Consider the following 21,086-nt stretch of genomic DNA (forward strand, 5'->3'; position numbering starts at 1 on the left):
GTCAGTTAAGTGTCTGACTTTGGATCAGGTCATGATCTCATGGTTTATGAGTTTGAGCCCCCCATTGGGCTCTGTGCTGACAGCTTGGAGCCTGGAGCCTGCTTCAGATTCTGTGTCTCTCTCTTCCCTCTCTCTCAAAAATAAATAAACTTAAAAACAACTGAAAAAAGAAAAAGAAAATGAAAAGTTCAGGGCATTAAATTCTTGGCTGAAACCACAAAGCACCAAGTAGTTCTCATGCGTAGCTTAAAATAATTTTTTACCCCAGTAGCTACAGGGTTAGTGCAGCTGAAGATAGGGTCATAACAAATAAATTGAATTCATACTATATCCGGATCTTTTGTGTGAAATTTAGGGCATTGATTGGGAAAGTTTGGGAACCCCAAGAATTCAAATGACAATATTTTAAAGAAATCAGAGAATGCCAAGTATCCTGAACCTCCATATCCCATGCCCACTGAAGTGTGTGTTACCCTTACAAGGGAATGCTTGCTCTCTTCATGTCTGATCCTGACCTTTGCTCACTGACTCCAGACCTAATCTAAAACCCTGTTCCAAGATGCCTCAGAGGAACAAGGGCAAAGTCTGATGCAGAAGAAAACCTCAAGGCCACGCTTTTTGGTTACCCAGTGGTACATATTATATAAGCAAGGCAAAATAAATGCTTAAGTCTTTTTTTAAGTTTATTTATTTATTTTGGGAGAGAGAAAGCACAAGCGAGGGAGGGGCAGAAAAAGAGGGAGAGAGAATCCTAAGCAGGCTCTACACTGTCAGTACAGAGCCCAACGCAGGGCTTGAACTCATGAACCATGAGATCATGACCTGAGCTGAAATGAGAGTCGGACGTTTAACTGATCAAGCCACCCAGGTGCCCCAATGCTTAAATCTTTTATGTACCAGTTTTTAGGATAAAGAATTGGCATCTTATCATCTTGCAAATGTGTCCAGCTATTTTTTTTTTTTGAGAGAGAGAGAGAAAGCGCACGCGTGTGCATGAGCACGGGAGGGACAGAGAGGGAGGGAGAGAGAGAATCCCAAGCAGGCTCCACTGTCAGCCCAGAGCCCTACTTGGGGCTCCAGCTGTGAGACATGACCTGAGCCAAAATCAAGAGTCAGTCACTTAACCGACTGAGCCACCCAGGCACCCCTGGCCACTTACTTTTTAAATGTTATTATGATCTCATGGTTCTAAACACATTCGATGGGCTTTAATCCATTGCAAATGTTATTCTTTATTTTCTTTTTCTCTTTCTTTCTTTTTCTTTCTTTCTTTCTTTCTTTCTTTCTTTCTTTCTTTCTTCTTTCTTTTTTAGTGAACTCTACCCCAATGTGGGACTTGAACTCCACAGCATGCTCTACCAACTGAGCCAGCCAGGGCCCCACGGTTGTTATTCTTATCAAAACTCAATTGCCGCAGGGGCACCTGGGTGGCTCAGTTGGTTGACATCTGACTCTTGATCTCAGCTCAGATCTTCACCTCAGGGTCATGAGTTCATGCCTTCTTTGGGCGCCATGCTGGGTGTGGACCCTACTAAAAAACAAAAACAAAACCAAAAAAACTCAACTACTCCATCTTTGGCCTCTTCACAGTCAGAGTGGCAACTGAGACCTTTTGAGCATGACCCTAGCAGTCTTTGATAATAGCTTTTTGCTATCTGGTGTGACAAGATATCCCTGGCTCCAGGCATTTCTGGATCAAAGATTATGTACCTTTTACATTTGAATTTTGATGACGTCCAATTCATCATTGTTTTCTTTTATAGATTGTGTTTTTGGTGTCGTACCTAAGAAAAGTGTCCCAATCTAAAACTAATGTCATATATGTCAGTTATACTTCAGTAGTAATTTGCAAAAAGATAATCATCCCTAAGATCAAAATTATGTCCTGTGTTCTTTTTAGGATTTTCATAGTTTGGGGCGCCTGGGTGGCTCAGTCGGCTAAGCGTCCGACTTCGGCTCAGGTCATGATCTCCCAGTTCGTGAGTTCGAGCCCCGCGTCCGGCTCTGGACTGATGGCTCGGAGCCTGGAGCCTGCTTCAAATGTTATGTCTCCCTCTCTCTCTCTGCTCGTCCCCTGCTCACGCTCGGTCTCTCTCTCCTTCAAAAATAAATAAAAATATTTAAAAAAAAAGAATTTTCATAGTTTAAGCACTTAAGCTAGCTGTTCTATGCTCCACATGTCTGCAGTCTAGATAACATTTTGTATCAGAAACATACACAGGTTTTTAATTACAGTATAAAAATATTATTTTTATGATTTAAAAAAATGAAATGTTATCGGGGCTTCTGGATGCCTCAGTCAGTTAGGTGTCTGACTTCGGCTCAGGTCATGATCTCATGGTTCGTGAGTTCGAGCCCCGTGTCGGGCTCTGTGCTGACAGCTCAGAGCCTGGAGTCTGTTTCAGATTCTGTGTCTCCCTCTCTCTCTCTCTCTCTCTCTCACACTCTCTCTCTCTCTCTGCCCCTCCCCTGCTTGTACTCTCTCTCTCTCTTTCTCTCAAAAATAAACATTAAAAAATTTTTTTGAAAGATAATGTTCTTGATTTGATTTTTGTTTAGTTTTTTGAATTCATCTATTCATTTTTTTAGTGATCTCTATATGCAACATGGGGCTCAGACTCACAACCCTGAGATCAAGAGTGGCATGCTCTTTTGATTGAGCCATCCAGGCACCCCCGATATTATTTATTTATTTATTTATTTAAATACGGAATGCTTCACGAATGTGCATGTCATCCAGGAGCCATGCTAATCTTCTCTGTATCGTTCCAATTTTAGTATATGTGCTGCTGAAGTGAGAACTTTATTTATTTTTAATTACACAAAAGACACAGGAGAATAAACTGTACAAAAACAGCAAAAGTACAGAGAGTAGAAAGTGAAAAGTCACCCTTGCATCCATTGTTATTCATTCATTCAAGAAATCTGGGTTAGCTCCCCATTCACGTATTACTTCCATAATTCAAGATTCATTAGTCTATATACAAAAACGCTGTATTCAGTATGCTGTGGACATATTATGGCAATAACTTTACCATCTTCCCATAGCTGCATTCTCTTTTTCCGAAGGCAATAAAATGAAAATCTTTGTATCAAGACATAGACGTTGTACATGTAGAAGGTAACTCAGAGAATGCAGATTCTGGAGACAGAAGAACCATATCTTGTTGCTCTCCAAGACTAAAATGAGAAGGCTTTCTAGTGGTGCTGATGTCTTTCAGATGCGTTAAAAAGAAAACTAAAGTTGTAAGACAAGTCAGGGGCTTCCTTCTTAATGTCTGCGCTTCCTAAAGATGTTGTAAGGGTTGTTTAGTTGTGTGTTTTTAAATCTGATTTCAAATGGTCCTTGATGTGAAATGTTGGGATTTGGGACTGAACGGTCAAGAAAGAATTCTTGAGATGTCTTCGGTGCAAAAAGGTGGTTTTATTAAAGCATGGGGACGGGACCTGTGGGCACAAAGAGCTGCACTGGGGTTGTGAGGAGCGACTGATTATATACTTTCAAGTTGGGAGGGGGTTAGGGTTAGCAGAAGTCTCTAAGGAATTTGGAAGCAAGGTTTCCAGGACCTTGAGGGGCTAGCTGTTGTTAGGAAAAGGTCATTTATTACTGTCTAATAAAACCTTGGTCATGAGACCCTTCAGAGGTACATCAGTGGGCCATATGCTTGGAGGATGATTGCTAACATATATCTTGGGGGTTAGACATAAAGGTAGTTTCTGAAGGAACTTTTACATATTAAAGGAGACTTAGAGGATCATGGAGGGCTGGCTAATGTTAAGCCAAGATTGCCTTTTGCCCTTGGCAAAGTATTAACATGGAGGCAGCTGAGTTCCTAGAGGAAGTTCACTCTGCCTGTCTCAATGACTTGTCAATATGCTGTAAGTTAAAAGGAAGTTTAATTTTTTCCGTATGTATTTTGCCTTTGTCCTCCACATTAGTCATCGTGGTCTAGCTCCTTCTTCACTCTTCCCAGTTAAGTGAATGCGGACATACAAGAAAGACATATATGATGTCTTTGGCATAAAATCTAGAACAGAGACGCTAACGTCTCCCAGTGAATCATCAACCTTGATTTCATCTGAAGGGCATTGGGGTGTTTTTCATCTGCTTTAGCTGAAAAATCATCTTGGCATGATCTCTACCTGTAAGCAGGTCCCGCCAACCACCCATTGTGTTCTTACTGTAACTGTGGTGCCCTTTGCAAATTCCCGCAGTTTTATCTCCGTAGACAAAATAGATCACTGTCCTTTCAACAGATTTTAAGTCATCAAATACTGAAACATTTTGCATTGAAAGAGCAGTGCTTCAAAAGGTAACTTTAAAATGTAACTTTATTTCTTCTACCATCTTTGAGGTCTAGAGTTGTAAAACCAAGGAGCAGCCTACTTGAGGGTTCTATTCCACTGGTGGGTCTTCCCTCTTTGGCTGCAGGATCTGACTGGTACTACCCAGCCCTGCCATCTACTATCTCCATGGTTTTATTAGCCCATCTTGCTGGAAGTCCTGTCCTTACCAATAGAGGGCGCTGAAAAGTCACTAAAGGAAGAAAGGGTTCTCCAGGTTCTGGTGCGTCTCCCCTGCCCTTTCTCTAGTGCTGAGCTTTTGTTTTGTTTTGGTTTTTGGTTTTTTGGGGTTTTGTTTTTTGGGTTTTTTTTTTACCAGCGTAGATAACACAAAATTAAATTAGTTTCAGATGTACACTATAGTAATTCAACAGTTCCATATGTTAATGCTCATCAAGAGAAGTGTACTCTTAATCCCCTTCACCTATTTCACCCATTCCCCTCCCCACCCCACTTCCCCTCTGGTAACCACCAGTTTGTTCTCCATAGATAAGAGTCTGTTTTTTGGGTTTGTCTCTTTTTTTTCTTTGTTCATTTATTTCATTTCTTAAATGACACATATGAGTGACATTGTATAGTATGGCTGACTGGCTTATTTCACTTAGCATTAGACTCTCTAGACCCATCCAGGTTGTTGCAAATGCCAAGATTTCATTCTTTTTATGGCCGAATAATATTCCACTGTGGATATATACCACATCTTTTTTATCCATTTATCTATCGATGGACACTTGGGCTGCTTCCATAACTTGGTTACTGTATACAATGCTGCAATAAACATAGGGGTGTATACAACCCTTCAAACTAGTGTTTTCATATTCTTTGGGCAAATACCCAGTAGTGTCATTCCTGGATCATAGGGTAGTTTTCTTTTTAATTTTTTGAGGAAACTCCATTCTGTCTTCCACAGTGGCTGCACCAGTTTGCATTCCCAATAGTGCATGAGAGTTCCTTTTTCTCCACGTTTTCAGTGACACTTGTTGTTTCCTGAGTTTTTATTTTAGCCATTCTTTTTTTTCCCTTTTTTTTTTTTTGAAGATAAATATAGGTTTAATGATCCATTGTCTTTCACACAGAGACTTTGTAATCCCAGGATATACAACCATGCAACATAGACCAAGTAGCCAATTCTAAAATAGACTTGGCTTCTTACAACTACCCTGAAAACACTGCAGCCTTTCTTCCATTCAAAATGACCCTAATCTCACATGAAACGTTATTATAGGGGAACCAGCAACCTAGCTTTGTGGCCGAAAGTAAGAACCAAAGGAAGAAAAGTAATTTGGTGGTGAGCTGGTGAGAACAGGAAATCTGGTTTCCTTCCCTGTGCTTCTTAGCTCGTCTTATTCTAGCTTTTTTTGTCCCTCTTCTTCAGCCCATCCATGTTAGCTCTCAATAGGTTTGAGTAAGTCGTCTGAAACCTGCTCACGTCCTTGGAGCTCACCACGGTGCTGATCTTTTTCCCATCAGTAGCTCTTAACAGACACATGTTGCCTGAGAGCTCAAAGCCCCCCACAGAACCTTTCCTTGGGATGGGTTTAGTTCAACCATCGTACTTCTTCAGCGTGATGAACACACTGCCAACAACCAGCACTTCTGGAAGAGTCTGGTCAGCTCCATAGGGAACTACTCACTCTCCAGCAGCACCAGGATGGTGATCCCCTGCGTCAGCATCTATTTTAGCCATTCTGGCAGATGTGAGAAAGTATCTCGTTGTGGTTTTGATTTGCATTTCCCTGATGATGAGTGATGTTGAGCATCTTTTCATGCGTCTGTTGGCCATCTGGATATCTTCTTTGGAGAAATGTCTGTTCATGTCTTCTGCCCATCTAAGGCTCAGCTTTTGGGCTGGCAGTTTTCCCACATGAGATTCTTCATGGGCACAGCTTCCTTGAGTATCTGCCTCATGCAGAATGGTTTTTCCAGGGACCAGCTCCTACTGAGGTCAGCTTCCCCAACTCCCAGTTGGTGACCAGCCAGTGGTCAGTAGCTGCCCCTGGTATATCCACTGGCAGCTTTGCAGTGTTTCTGGGAAGATACTTCAGTGACTTCTCATTTCCCTTTCCAGTGAGGGGTGGCCCCCAGCCTAGGTGTGTGTGTGCCCTTCCTCAGGCACTACTCTCTATATCTACTATAGGGGAGGGGACTGCTCTCTATATCTACTATTCCTTTGTTCTCTAGAGTTCTTTGTAACCCTTACTAGAAAATTCCCCATTCTTCCAATCCTCTGGAAATAACTCTTTATATTAAATTTCCCTGATTCAAATTACTGTGTGGATCATGTCTCCTGATTGGACTCTAACTGATATAATAATGTTACAACATCCTTTGATATTCTTCAGGGCAAGTCTGGCTTCCTGGTTCTTTTCCAAACTGTCATTAGCTATTCCCTGTCATTGTTTCTCCAAGATGAATTTCAAAATCAGGTTTCTTTTCTTTTTTTTTTTTAAGTTCATTTATTTTTTAGAGAGAGAGACAGACAGACAGAGACAGAGCACAAGTGGGGGAAGGGCAGAGAGAAAGGGGGACACAGAATCTGAAGCAGACTCCAGGCTCTGAACTGTCAGCACAGAGCCTGACGCAGGGCTCGAACTCATAAACCATGAGATCATGACCCAAGCTGAAGTCAGACGCTTAACCGACTGAGCCACCCAAGCGCCCCTGGTTTCTTTTTCAAAATTGATTTTCCAATGCTATAAAACAACCCTTAAGATTTTAATTAAGATAATATTGAAATAACATGTGAAAATGTTGAGAATGGGCACCTTTGTGATAAGAATAAGTCTTCCTATCCAGAGACATGAATTAGCTCCTCAGGTAGGTAATGCTCTCCTTACCCTTGTTTGCGGGAAATTGTTTCTTCATTCTGCTGTGAGTACCTTGAGAAGGGCTTGTGTGCCACCAAAGTGGTCCCACGTCTGCCACTGCTGGGCACCCAAGACATACAAACAGCCTAGGGTTAATTTCTTAAATAATTTCTCAGCTTGAGGAGCATCTGGGTGGCTCAGTCAGTTAGGCATCTGACTTCGGCTCAGGTCATGATCTCACGGTTCATGGTTTCGAGCCCCACGTCGTGCTCTGCGCTGACAGCTCAGAGCCTGGAGCCTGCTTCAGATTCTGTGTCTCCCTTTCTCTCTGACCCTCCCCTGCTCTCTCTCTGTCTCTCAAAAGTGAATAAACGTCAAAAAAATGTTAATAGTAATGATTTATCAGCTTTAGTTTACCACCCAGTGGGCTAATTCAGGCTCCATGCCTGTCTGAAGATGAAAACACATTTTTTTCCCCAGCCAGATCCACAGAAGAGACAACCTTCCTAGTTGCCTCCCTGGGCCAGTGGGAAGTTTGTTGGTCTTCCTTGTAAAATGATTGCAGCCTTCAAGTGTCCTAGCTTTGTGCAAATGTCGCGATTCAAACTCATCCCACCTTAAAGCCTGAGGTTTCATCTTTCCTTCTTAAGTGAGGTTAAAAACCAAGTTTTCTCCCTTGGAGAACCTGTAAGCAAGTGTTAGATTGCCCCCTTGTGGAAACCCCAGGCCCGGTTGAGATGGTCTGACACTTCCTCCCCACCATCATTCTATCTATAATTATCTGAGAGAGCTTCTTCCTGTGCTTACGAGAGGATGCTTTTGTACTCAGTAACATGAGAGAGACTCAGGTCTGGAGGACCCCTGGGATGTGAAAAATGTAACATTCCGGGTCCCCAACCCTCTCTGTGTAGCTCATAACTACAGCTACAGAAGGGGAGACCTGGATGTATTCCTAAGAGCAGCTCAGATAGCTGCTCCCCAAATGACAGCCACCACCTTGCTGGTTAGTGGGAGGGCTTCCTGGGATTCATGGGACACAGGGGACTGCTGCGCTGGGTGTGATGTTAGTCCATCTCACGGCATCTGGTTCTTCAGAAGGAAAGAGCATAGACAATGAATTTCACTCCCCACCCCAAGACTTTAAAGAGGCTTGTCCGGAAAGCAGGTTTAGCGGTCTGTTTCCAGCTCAACACCTCCTCCCCAGATTCTGGGTGATGTGCGATGCACGGGCGCTGATAGATGCCAGGCCTGGACCATCACTCCCAAAGTAAAACGGAGCCCGAAACCAAGTTTGTATTCATCTTCTTCCTTTTGCACTGGCCTAGGGTAGCGACACGCGCTTCTTAAGAGCACAGACTCAGAAGCAAGACAACCTGGGTGCAAGTCCTGACTCTGTTCCTTTCTACTTGTGAAACCACAGACAAGTGGCTTAACGTCTCTGTGCTTCAGTGTCCTCATCAGTAAAATGGGTGCATTACCTACACCTGCCCCAGAAGGTTGTGATGATGGAATGAGTGGACCCACATAAAGAGCTCAGAACGACGACTGGCATATACTAAGTCATCAACATCCATTGTTTTTAAGTCTCTAAAAGAAAAGCAAGCAAGCAACAAAGGCAATGCCAAGCCTCTGACCCCTCCCAGCGCCCCCGAGACTGCCAGCCCCTCAGCTCACAGGCTGCCTCCCTGGCACTCAGGTTCGTCTTTGTTTCTAGTACTCGAAGATTTCCAACTTCCCTTTCCTCCCTACAAGCTCAGCCTTGCACTCCATTTGTGGAATCAGATATTTCATTCCACATCTCTAAGGATTGTAGTCGAAAATAGTCAGCACTAACCTGATCGTCCACTGAGACTAGACGCTCTGCCTTGATTTCTCCAGCCTTTCTGCCACATAGCCCTGAAAGCCTCTGAACTGAATCGGAAGGTATTTGCAGTGGGGATAGACTAAGATGTCGAAACAAACAGGCCCCAGAGGTGTCTGATTCTCCCTCATGTAACAGTTTAGGGTGGCAGGGCCAGCTTGGTGGGGAGTTCTGCCCAAGCACTGGGCGCGATGTCACGATTCGAGCCCTGGGCTGACATCAGAGCTGTGATCTTCTGCACAAACCTTCCATGAACCCAAAGGTTGTGACCATTCGAGCCCTCAGCATGGGGAGAAGACATGGAAGGCACACATGGAAAGTTTCTGTGGGTCAGTCCAGAAAGTGACACGTGTCACCCCAACCAAATTCTACTAAAGAAAATCTAGCACATGGCTAAACCCAACCCCAAAGGAACCTTGGAAGTGAAGCATAGATGATGTCACATGCCCCATGAGCAGTCTATTACCACCAAAGAAGAGAAAGGATTTTTGTGGATAGCAAGCAGTCTCTGCCGTGGAAGGAAAACACTGGGTCCTGCAACAGAAAGTGTAGGGTGCCTGGGTGGCTCAGTCAGTTAAGCATCTGGCTCTTGATTTTGGCTCAGGTCATGGTTTCACAGTTTGTGAGTTCAGGCCCCGCATGGGGCTCTGTGCTGACAGCGCAGAGCCTGCTTCGGATTCTTTCTCTCTCCCTCTCTCTCTGCCCCTTCCTTTCGTGTGCTCTCTCTCTCTCTCAAAATAAATAATTAAACTTAAAGAAAACTTAGGGGAAAAAAAGAGGGACACCTGGGTGGCTCAGTGGGTTAAGTGTCCTACTTCAACTCAGGTCATGTTCTCATGGTTTGTGGGTTCGAGCCCTGTGTCTGGCTCTGTGCTGACAGCTCAGAGCCTGGAGCCTGCTCTGGATTCTGTGTATCCCTTTCTCTCTCTGCTCCTGCCGCACTCGTACTCTGTCTCTCTCTCTCTCAAAAATAAATAAAACATTAAAAAATTTTTAAAGTCATTTTGGATGCATGAGCAATGAAAGATAAAATACTCAGGCATAAACTTAACAAGAAATGGGTATACTATTTACAAACAAGACTTTAACACTCTACTAAGGAACATTAAGGACAGACTTGGGTAAGTAGACAGTTCTATCATGTTCTTGAACAGGAAAAATCAACATCAGAAAGATGTCAATTCTCCCCAAATAAGCTGTACTTTTAATGTAATTCCAATAAAAATACAAACAGGATTTGCTTAACTAAACAAGTGAATTCCAGAATACAGTTGGGAAAATAAACAAGAGAGACTATAATAGATATTTCTAATAAAGAAGAGTAGTCCGGAGATACTCTTCCTGCCACACATTAAAACATACGCTGGGGCACCTGGGTGGCTCAGTCGGTTGAGCGTCCGACTTTGGCTCAGGTCATGATCTCGCGGTCTGTGAGTTCAAGCCCCGTGTTGGCCTCTGTGCTGACAGCTCAGAGCCTGGAGCCTGCTTTGGATTCTGTGTCTCCCTCTCTCTGACCCTCCCCCGGTCATGATCTGTCTCTCTCTGTCTCAAAAATAAATCATTAAAAAAAATTAAAATGTAGAGAAAATCTGAAAACATCTTTTTGATAATTGGTTAAACTAATAGGAAATGTTAAGAGAAATTCTTACTTTTAAAACTTTTTGTGGTGAAAAGCTTCAACCTACAAAAAAGATAGACAAGGAACATCCATGCATCCACCATCTAGGTGCAACAATTGTTAATATTTTGCCACATTTTCCATCTATATAAAAAGATAATATAAATATATAACAAATAATTTTTATATAACTAGGTGTCATGACATTTCAACCCTAGTTATTTCCCATACATGCTGAATTTTTTCCTTTTTTCCCTTTTAATCACCAATATTCAGAGTTAAGAGCTAACTCGTATCAGCCACTCCCAGTAGTGGCAAAGAGCGTGGGGTTTGGTTTTGTTTTTATTTCTTTTTGGTTTCGTCATGGACTCATAAGTTTTTATAGATTCAATGTATTTCACTCAATTGCAACCATTTTTTATTTTTTTAATTAAATAATTTTTTAATGTTTATTTATTTTTGAGAGGGAGGGAATGAGTGTGAGCAGGGGAGGGGCACGGAGAAAGGAAGACAGAGAATCCAAAGCAGGCTCCGTGCCTCAGCGCAGAGCAGGACGTGGGGCCTGAAATCATGAGCCGTGAGATCATGAACTGAGACGAAGTTGGACGTTCAACTGACTGAGCCACCCGGGCGCCCCTAGATTTTGCTTAACATTTATTTAGTTTCGAGAGAGAGAGAGAGAGAGAGAGAGAGCGAGTGGGGGAGGGGTGGAGAAAGGAAGACAAAAGATCCAAGCAGGCTCTGCCAGCCCGATGTGGGGCTGAAAACACGAGATGATGACCTGAGTCGAAACCAAGAGTTGGCTCCTCAACTGACTGAGCCACCAAGGTGTCCCTACAATCATTTTTTTTTTAAAAAGATTTTTAAAAAAACTGGGCCCCTGGCTGGCTCAGTTGGTAGATCAGCTACTCCTGATCTCAGGGTTATAAGTGCAGGTCTCACCCCAAGTGTGGAGCTTACTTTGAAAAAAAAGGGAGGTGCTTGTAAGAATTCCCAGCAAGTCTGTCCTCACATGAGTTGGGAGCCGATGAGATTTTGTGACCAACCTAAGAAAAAGGTAACCGCAATCCGTTCATCAACACTTGGCCACCAAGAATCTTCACGAGAAATTCTACAAATCAATTAATGTTTTTCCATGTTATTTGGCCGAACAGTGTAAAACCTACATCTTTGTGGATAATTATCAATTCCTGGCCTTTTCGCATAGTTCAACTTAAGAGTAAAATAAAGGATGACTCCTCAAATTATAGGTAATTCCCTAAACGTTTCAGTCACAATGAAGAAGCTTCCAAACATTTTTGTCTTAGCCTTAGAAGTAGAATGGCTCTCCAAAGGAAAATTCTTTAAAAGTATTTTCTTCGCTCTCTGCAATCATTGGGGAATTACTTAATTCAATCAATATGAAACATCATAACTGAGATATTGCAAAATGAAGTACCATAACTTGAGACATGGTTGAAAGTTTACCTACTGGAAAAGGAGAGCGATCGTGCTAAAATGAAGAAAATTGTCAGCGGATTTCAGGATAAACCTTCTTGTAAGGAATTTCCAGTTTTTTATTTTCGGAGCAATTCGATAGGAATAGGCCCCACGACGCTTTTTCTTGGAGACTGAGTTGAAGGACGCAGGCATGATGACCAGACTTAAGGACCAGTTTGAACTTACAGCACTGGTTTGGATATTAACTCCATCCGAAGCAGAAGTGGAATGTTAACCAACATTGACAGAGACAGTTGGGTTAAACTTGCAACTACCTTTGAGCCCCAAACATGACTTAATCGTTCTCCTTCGGAAAGGTTTTGGAGCCAGTTCTGACCCATCTTCAGTCCTTTGGAGAGCAGTAGGTAATGTGTAACAGCATTTCCAAAACATATTTACTTCCGAGATCCTCACTGCTCTGTGTGATTACTGCAAAAGCAACAAAACCAAAGTACAAATGTGTCAGAAGACATCTGCAGGGACCTCCTTTAAAATTTTTTTTAATGTTTATTTATTTTTGAGACAGAGAGAGACAGAGCATGAATGGGGGAGGGTCAGAGAGAGGGAGACACAGAATCTGAAACAGGCTCCAGGCTCTGAGCTGTCAGCACAGAGCCTGATGCGGGGCTCGAACTCACAGACCGTGAGATCATGACCTGAGCCGAAGTCAGACACCCAACCCACTGAGCGACCCAGGTGCCCCAAGGTTGCTTTTTAAAGTATTGCATATTAATAAAGTCATATTTAATAACTTAGGGTGCCTGGGTGGCTCAGTCAGCTAAGTGTCTGACTTCGGGTCAGGTCATGATCTCATGGTTTCTTGAGTTCCAGTCCCAAGCTGGGCTCTGTGCTGACAACTCAGAGCCTGGAGCCTGCTTCAGATTCTGTGTCCCCGTCTCTTTCTGCCCCTCCTCTGCTCACGTTCTGTCTCTCTCTCCTTCAAAAATAAATAAACATTAAAAATGTATAAAAAATAAATTGTGTAGGTGGGTTATGTTACTTGTGAATCTCTTTTAGGATCATCAAAGTGGTGTGGCAAAATATGTTATAAAAAGAGGGTGTTGGGCCTGACAGAGCTGAAAACAAGTGCCCCAAAACAGGGAGTCTCAAGGAGGGGCAATTTTGCCCCCAGGGGATGTTTGGTGATGTATGGAAGCATCATTTCAACTGCAGGAAAGTGCTCCTGGCATGTAACGGGTGTGGGCTAGGATGCTGCTGAAAACCCTACGGTGCACAGGAAGCCACCACGACAAAGAATTATCCCCCCAAATGTCTATAGGGCTGAGGCTGAGAAACCCTGATCTATCAAAACTCCTGCACAGATGCCCAGAAGATGTACACAATGGGTCCAATACACCCAGAGCAGCATTGCTTACACTAGAACACAGCTGGAAGCAGTCCAAATACCTGCAACACTTATCCAATGAGATAAACGTCATATGGCAGTGGAATATTACACATCCATGAATAGTGAATGAACAATACTGTAGTATACATCATGAATGAATCTCAAAAATGTGTTGAATTTTAATTTTTATTTTATTTAAGAACATTTTTTAACGTCTATTTTTTTTAGCGTTTATTTATTTTTGAGACAGAGAGAGACAGAGCATGAACGGGGGAGGGTCAGACAGAGAGAGGGAGGCACAGAATCTGAAACAGGCTCCAGGCTCTGAGCTGTCAGCACAGAGCCCGACGCGGGGCTTGAACTCATGAACCGCGAGATCATGACCTGAGCTGAAGTCGGAGGCTTAACCGACAGCCACCCAGGCGCCCCTAACGTCTATTTATTTTTGAGAGAAAGAGAGAGAGCACATGCAGGGGAGGGGCAGAGAGAGAGGGAGACACAGAATCGGAAGCAGGCTCCAGGCTCTGAGCTGTCAGCACAGGGCCCGATGTGGGGCTTGAACTCACAAACCGTGAGATCATGACCTGAGCCAAAGTTGCATGCTTAACCAACTGAGCCACCCAGGCGGCCCAGAGTAGATCTTAATGTAAACTATGGGCTATAGTTAGTAATAATGTATCAATATTTATTCATCAATTGTAACAAATGTACCACACTAAAGTAAGATGTTAATAATGAGGGCAACTGGGGAACCGGGTGGGAGAGCGAGTATATGGAATTCTGCTTACTATGTAGTCTATTTATTCTATAAATCTAAAACAGTCCTAAAAATAAAATCTGCTCTTTATTTTGAAAAGCAAGTTGATAATTTTCTGAGCCTGGACCCAGACCGCATTTTATGTATGGGCACAATGTATTATTTGTGAGGTTTGAAAATACACAGCATTCTTCGGTAACACGGCCACCGTCTAGGTAGAGGGACAGCTGCACTTGGTTTTGTTTGGAACTTTGCCAAGACTGGGTCACTATTTCAGAAGATCACACCACCAGTAGGGAACTGGTGGTCTCTGAGTGGCTGGCTCACCGCTCGCTGGTATTGTGTATGCCCTGGCAGACGATGGGTTCGCTGTGGTTTTATCAAGGGGGCCAGTATCTACCTGCTCCACAGGGCCTGGGCATTTACATGCTCAAACACACATGATTTTATTACTAAATACTCTTACTTATCCCGTATGGTACAACTAGGACATTATACTGACATTAAATTTGTTTGCATGTTTAGGTTTTTTTTTTTTAAGTGTATTTATTTTGGGAGGGAGAATGTGCACACACACATAAGCGGGGAAGGGGGAGAGAAAGAGAGAGGGAGGGAGAGAATTCCAAGCAGGCTCCGAGCTGTCAGAGCAGGGCCTGACCTGGGCTCCATCTCCCAAACTGTGAGATCATGACCCGAGCGGAAATCGAGAGTCAGACGCTTAACTGACTGAGCCACCCAGGCGCCCCTACGTGACATTTTTTGTGCAGAGGTAGGTTTTGTTACATATTAATTCACTGCAGGCTAGCAACAAAATATTTGTTATTAAAAGGATGACTGAGTCCTATAGAGTTGAGAACCTCTCCTTTCAACTGAAATCTAAACTCCTTCCTTCGCCCTCAGGCCTGTCCTAACCAGCCCTCTCTGTCCCAGAGGCTCAGCCCCCTGCTCCCACCATGCCTGCCAAAGGGATCTATTTGTATGTCTCAGAATGTACCAGCACTCTCACGTCCCTGCTCTTGGTACAAGCTGTTCTGTCCCCGAGATTCCCTCACCTCCTTCACTCACTCCTCAACAAATGCAGTGTCCCCGAACCTCAGTTGTTCATGTCCTTCCGTTCAACCTGAGCCACAGCTGTGCCCACCCTGCAGTCCCTTTTACTGAATTTTCTTTCTTTTTTAAAGATCTTATTTATTTTTAAGTTTTATTTATTTATTTCGAGGGGGGAGGGGCAGAGAGAGAGAGAGAGACAGACAGACAGACAATCTGAAGCAGGCTTCAGGCTCTGAGCTGTCGGCACAGAGCCCACCGTAGGGCTCGAACCCATGGACTGCAAGATCATGACCTGAGCCTAAGTGGGAAGCTTAACCAACTGAGCCACTCATGTGTCCCCCCCCAAGATTTTATTTTTAGGTAATCTCTATACCCAGTGTGGGGCTCAAATTCACAAGCCCGAGATTAAGAGTCGTTAGATCCATTGACTGAGACAGCCAGGCGCCCCTACTTAATTTCCTTTAAATGACTCATTTTTCATAAATTAATTTTGAATGTACATTAAATTATAAGAAAATTTATCTTTTCTCTTCTATACCTTTTTATTTAGGCATAGTTGACACACAATGTTACATTAATTTCAGGTGTACTATAAACACATTTATTTTTAAATAAATTATAAAAATTTAATATTTCATTATTTAACAAGCTTATATTTTAATTTATTTCTATTTAATCTTTATTTAATTCTAATAAACTTATAAACATTTCTTTATTAAATTATACATAATTTTATTTTTCAAGGAAAAGGGTACATCATTATTATAGGAAGCTAGCATCCATAGTCCGAAAAATAAACAACAATAAAAACAGAGAGAAGCAACATAAAAGTTATGAACCTCTATTTATATGAAATTGTCAGCAGAAACCCTGATGCCAGCTTTTTGTTAGAGAAAGAAGGAGCGAGACCAAGAGGCCTTAGAAACACGTTAGCACCAAGTTGAGACTTCCCCCTTGACATATTCTGGAGGCTTGAAAGCAAATTGAAAAGAGAATAACTTTCTCCTTCAGTGTAATTTAATGCTGTCTCTGTTCTCCCTCAAATCACTTGCATGTTATTACAATCCATTTATTCACCAAGTATTTATCAAACACCTACTAGGAACCAGTCAGTAGTACTAGATGTTTGCAATAATAAAACACTGAACCAGACAAACACAGTCTTTGCCCCGTAGACTCCCAGTCGGCTAAAACACACACACACACACACACACACACACACACACACACACACACGTAATCTGGAAGGGATCATAAAATTTCATTACTTATGACAGTAATTTGTAATTTAGATCAGCATTTATATGCACCGTGACTGCGGAGCAAACAAACCCACTTGTAAATTCCATGAGTTAGAGCAAATTAATTTCAAAATAGCCATGGTCTATAATCTTTTCAAAGTTTTGCACAGGAAAAAAAAAAAAAAAGAGGTGGGAGGTAGGTGCATCTTCATAGGTTTGATGTGATGAGACCCGGGATCGCCGAAAGTTGTTTGTTTGTTTGTTCGTTTAGCGGCGGTGGTGGGAGGGCACCTCCGGGTCACCCTTTCCTCCTGAGCCTTTGCTTAACCCCTTGCTGCCCCGAACGCAGCTCCTCGGTCACCGGGAAGCCCGCCCGGATGCCCCGCTGGGCCCACGCCTCCGCAGTGCGCCCCCAAAGACACGGAGCTTCTCCGGGCACCCGCTTGGAGGAGAAGAGGCCGTCTGTCTGTCTGTCTGTCTTCCAGACCCGCCTGGGGACGCCTGGCCCTCTCCTTGGTCTCCCGAAGCACCCAGCTCCGCGCAGCCCTCCAGGACCGCTGGCGGCAGACGCTCAGGTTACCCCTGGGCGAGCCGGCTCCCCGGAGGGCTCGGCGTCACCCCGCGCGGCACGGCTCTGGCACCACCTCCGAGCTGGCGGAGGGGGAAGCAGCCGCACCAGGTCGGCTCCCCAGCTCCGGACGGAGGAGGGGCGGGGTACCTCCCCCACCGCAGAGGGGTGCATATCTGCATATTCAAACCGCAGAGGTCCGAGACGGGCGCCCGCGGACAGGGGAGACAGCAGGGGACCTTCCCGGGGCAGCCGCCTCTAAGCCGCACGGGATGGCGAGGGTAGCCGTGCGTGCCGGGAGCGCGAGGTCGGGCAGGGTCCCAGGCTGGAGTCCGGAGTCCCCGCCGGGGGGAGGTAGGGAGGAGTGGTGCGACCCTCTGTCCCCGCCCCGGGGGCGGAGCGAGGTTCGATCCTGCGGAGCTTGACACCCGCAGAAATCGTTCCAGGCCCTCCTCCCCAGCTCCCGCTTCGTCCCCGCCCCTTTCGGGGAGACTCGACCCCCTCCGCGCTCTGTCTACCGCCCGCAGGACACAGCCTCCCGGGTTTTCTGGCCCCCGGGCCCCGGCGTAGGTGCAGGTGCAGCACCCAACCTCCTTCCCACCCCGGCGCATCCCGCTGGGCGGCCATGACGCGAGGAGACGCCCCACAGGACAGGCGAGTTGGGCGCTGGGTGGGGCGCGGACGAGGATCCGGGTGGCGGTGGGCAGCGCAGACCCGCTCCCTTCGGGCGCTCCAAGGCTCAAAGCGGACTGGATGGAACTACAATTCCCATCAGCCGCCTCCCTGGGCTGCCTGAGCCGGGGTGATGGGGGTTGTAGTCCGCTCTCCGGAGGGGGCGACCCGGGAGGCGTGGAGGGGGGGCGGCAGCCGAGGCGTCGCGTCCTAGGGGTGACCTTCTGACTGATCCCCACAGCTACCACCTGGTCGGGATCAGCTTCTTTATCCTGGGGCTGGGCACTCTCCTTCCCTGGAACTTCTTCATTACGGCCATCCCGGTGAGACTCGAGGCTGGAGTGCCAGCCCCATGGCCACAACCACCATCGCCTTGGACCAGAGGCGTGCCAGGCGCTTTCCACACCATGCCACCTTTGACTCCTCATTATGCCCGTTTGCACGTTTGTCCGCTGAAGCACCGAGCCTCAGAGAGGGCGAGTGCCCCTTTCACGGATAGGAAAGGCCAAGCTTTCAGAGATGCCCAGATCCTACAGGGGCAAGGCTACCAGCTCGGGGGGGGGGGGGGGGGGCTCTGGAACTAGCAAAGAGCTACCCATCCACCACCCCTGTTTGTGTTATTCCCTGGTTAAGTCATCCCTGGGCTAACCCACTCCAAAAGCGGATTATCCAAGCACTGCTTACATTCATTCATCCACCAGTTAGTAATGTGTACCTACTGTGAACCAGGCCCTGTTCTTGGCACTGGGGCTGCAGGAGGAAACATAACAGAGGGAGCCTGGATCCTCATAGAGCTTACATTCTCTCAAGGGAAGGAAGAAATGTGGGGTTTGTGTTCTTTTTAGGACTGGGTTATTCATATACATTCAGTTCAACAACTTTCAAGATGTCTCTTCAGTGCCTGGCTCTGTGCTGGGCCCCGGAGACTCAAAGATTAATCAGCCCCTGGTCTTGAGAGGGAGCTGGGTGCAAAGAGCTATTAATAATGTAACATGACACTCAGCATCCCAAGCTTCGAGTAAAATCCAGTAGGCCCCCGGAAGTGGGGGGGGGAGGGGGGGGAGGGAGGGATTCCTTCTGCTTCACAGAAGAGGTGATTTGTAACTTGGGAGGGGGGTAGGCAAAGCATTGGTGTTTGGCCGGGGTGAGGGGGGGGGGGGCGTGGGAGGAAAGGGAGAAGGCATTCCAGGTGGAGGTGACAGCGATGCAGCCTGTTCAGAGAAAGGGCCAGAGCCTGGGGTACCTAAAGCTTAGCAGCAGAGCCCAGATGCGGCACAAAAGAGAGGCTGGGCTCTGGTCCTGAAGGGCCCCAAATGCCATTCTAAAACCTCAGGGTTTTGCCCCGCAGGGAGCCATGGGCAGTGGCGGGGGCAGGGGGGGGCGGGGAGGGAGGACGGATGGGGAGGTTAAGCAGACACTGGACGAGTATGTGTTCTAGAGAGAATGCAGTTGGTCAGCACCTAGGCCAGGGCCTGGCTTACAGTAGGCACTCAATGAATACTCAGCAATCTGGAAGCTGCTGCAGGAGTGGGGGATGAAGGCTGGAACCCAGGCACCGAAGATTCAGAGATGGACCAAGGCCCAGGTTGGGGGTTCTTAGGGCTTGGGCCCTGTCCCAGCCCTCTGCTGTTCAATTCAGTGCACATTCATCAAGCTCCCACTGTGTGCCAGGTGCTGGGATCAGTACAAGGACAAACAGACAGCTCCCGCGGACGTTAACTGAGCAATCCCAAGCATGGGAGGAGGCGGAGGGGGAAGGCTGGGGGGTTCCTCAGGGTAGGTTGGAGGGTGACCCTGTACCCTCTCCTCTGGCATCCTGTCAGTACTTCCAGGGGCGGCTGGCAGGAGCCAACAACACCGCTGGGACCCTGGGCACCAACCACACAGGCCCTGCAGACACTTTCAACTTCAACAACTGGGTGACGCTGCTGTCCCAGCTGCCCCTGCTGCTCTTCACGCTCCTCAACTCCTTCCTGTACCAGTGGTGAGAGACCTTGCCCCTCAGGCTCCCCACCCTCTGTGGCCCGTCCCCCGCCCAGCTAAGGAAGCTCCATCTGGGCCCAGGTCAGAACTCCCATCCTTCCTCCACTCCCCCTGCATGTCCCCTCCAGGTCCCTCTGTCCAGCCCTGGCCTCAATCTCTTGCCCACCTCCCCCTGCCTGGCCTGGGCCCAGCTGATGTCCACTCTGCCCCTCCTTGTGAGCAGCATCCCTGAGACGGTGCGGATTCTGGGCAGCCTGCTGGCCATCCTGCTGCTTTTTGCCCTGACGGCAGTGTTGGTCAAGGTGGACATGAGCCCTGGGCCCTTCTTCTCCATCACCATGGCCTCTGTCTGGTTCATCAACTGTGAGCACCGCTGCCCCTCCCCACCTCCCCACCTCCCCACCCAGTCCACCCAGGGCTTTAGCCCAGCCTCTTCTTTGTAAGTGAAAAGGGACCCACATACCCAAGAAGGGAGGACAGCAGCCCTCCTATCCCTGATGAGAAACCAAGGCCCAGAGGGAGAAGAAGAGCCACTTGTCCCAAACCCACAGTGACCTAAGATGAGGCCTCCTGGCCCCAGGCGCCTCAGACCTATGGCTACACCTGAGCAGAGGAAAGAATGGGGGCTGATACACCAGAGGGCCCAGAGTCTCATGCCTGCCCAACTTAGTCCAGAGTCTGCCAACACCTCCTCCGAGAAGCCTCCAAGGCCTGTCTAGTTGAGCGGCGGCCCCCACTCCTATCCCTCCACAGCCTTCTGTGCAGTTCTGCAGGGCAGCCTCTTCGGGCAGCTGGGCACCATGCCTTCCACCTACAGCACCCTCTTCCTCAGCGGCCAGGGCCTGGCTGGGATCTTCGCTGCTCTTGCCATGCTCATGGCCATGGCCAGTGAGTGGAACTGGGTGGCTGGAGGGCAGGGGTGGCCTCTGGGATTCTGGGAGCAGAGACAGTGTGCTAGGAGTGAGATGCCTTCGGTTCTGGTAAAGATGGAGGTGATGGGAAGCTGGGGGTTGGGTTTGGGGACAGGGAGTAGGGTTCTTGGGTTCTACAGTGAGAGAAGGACCAGGTAAGGAATGGGTTACCATAGGGCCAGGGGCAGGATTCCTGAGGCTGATAGGGGTTTGTGGCAGCAACCTGGGTTTGAGGGAAGGGGGCGGGACAATTTTGAGATTCAGATCAACTTGGTCCAAATCCTAATTCCACTGCTCCCCAGCCGGGGACATTGGACAGGGCACTTCACCTGTGTCAGTTTTCCCATCTAAACGATTCTTACAGCTCTGTCCCCAGATTGTAAGGTGTATGCAGTAATAATGAGCACGTAACAGGTGATCAACAAAAATGACAAGTAGGGAGGAGTG

General features: G+C 46.5%; 1 protein-coding gene and 1 non-coding gene across 2 annotated transcripts in view; one reads left to right on the forward strand and one right to left on the reverse strand.

Moving 5' to 3' along the window:
- SLC29A2 (solute carrier family 29 member 2) overlaps positions 1-21,086 on the forward strand; it is a 34,414-nt gene that overhangs the window by 8,454 nt on the left and 4,874 nt on the right. The window contains exons 5-12 of the mRNA XM_049614853.1: positions 15,145-15,190; positions 16,991-17,184; positions 17,269-17,380; positions 17,534-17,639; positions 17,892-18,068; positions 19,569-19,729; positions 19,952-20,091; positions 20,482-20,616. Of these exons, the coding sequence (XP_049470810.1) occupies positions 15,145-15,190; positions 16,991-17,184; positions 17,269-17,380; positions 17,534-17,639; positions 17,892-18,068; positions 19,569-19,729; positions 19,952-20,091; positions 20,482-20,616 (1,071 nt within the window). The remainder of the gene's footprint in view (positions 1-15,144; positions 15,191-16,990; positions 17,185-17,268; positions 17,381-17,533; positions 17,640-17,891; positions 18,069-19,568; positions 19,730-19,951; positions 20,092-20,481; positions 20,617-21,086) is intronic.
- Positions 2,702-2,802, reverse strand: LOC125917256 (U6 spliceosomal RNA). Its single transcript, XR_007456128.1, has one exon. It is a non-coding gene; the product is annotated as a U6 spliceosomal RNA (small nuclear RNA).

This window comes from Panthera uncia, chromosome D1 (genome assembly GCF_023721935.1).
Source record: "Panthera uncia isolate 11264 chromosome D1, Puncia_PCG_1.0, whole genome shotgun sequence".
In the NCBI taxonomy this organism is placed as follows: Eukaryota; Metazoa; Chordata; class Mammalia; order Carnivora; family Felidae; genus Panthera; species Panthera uncia.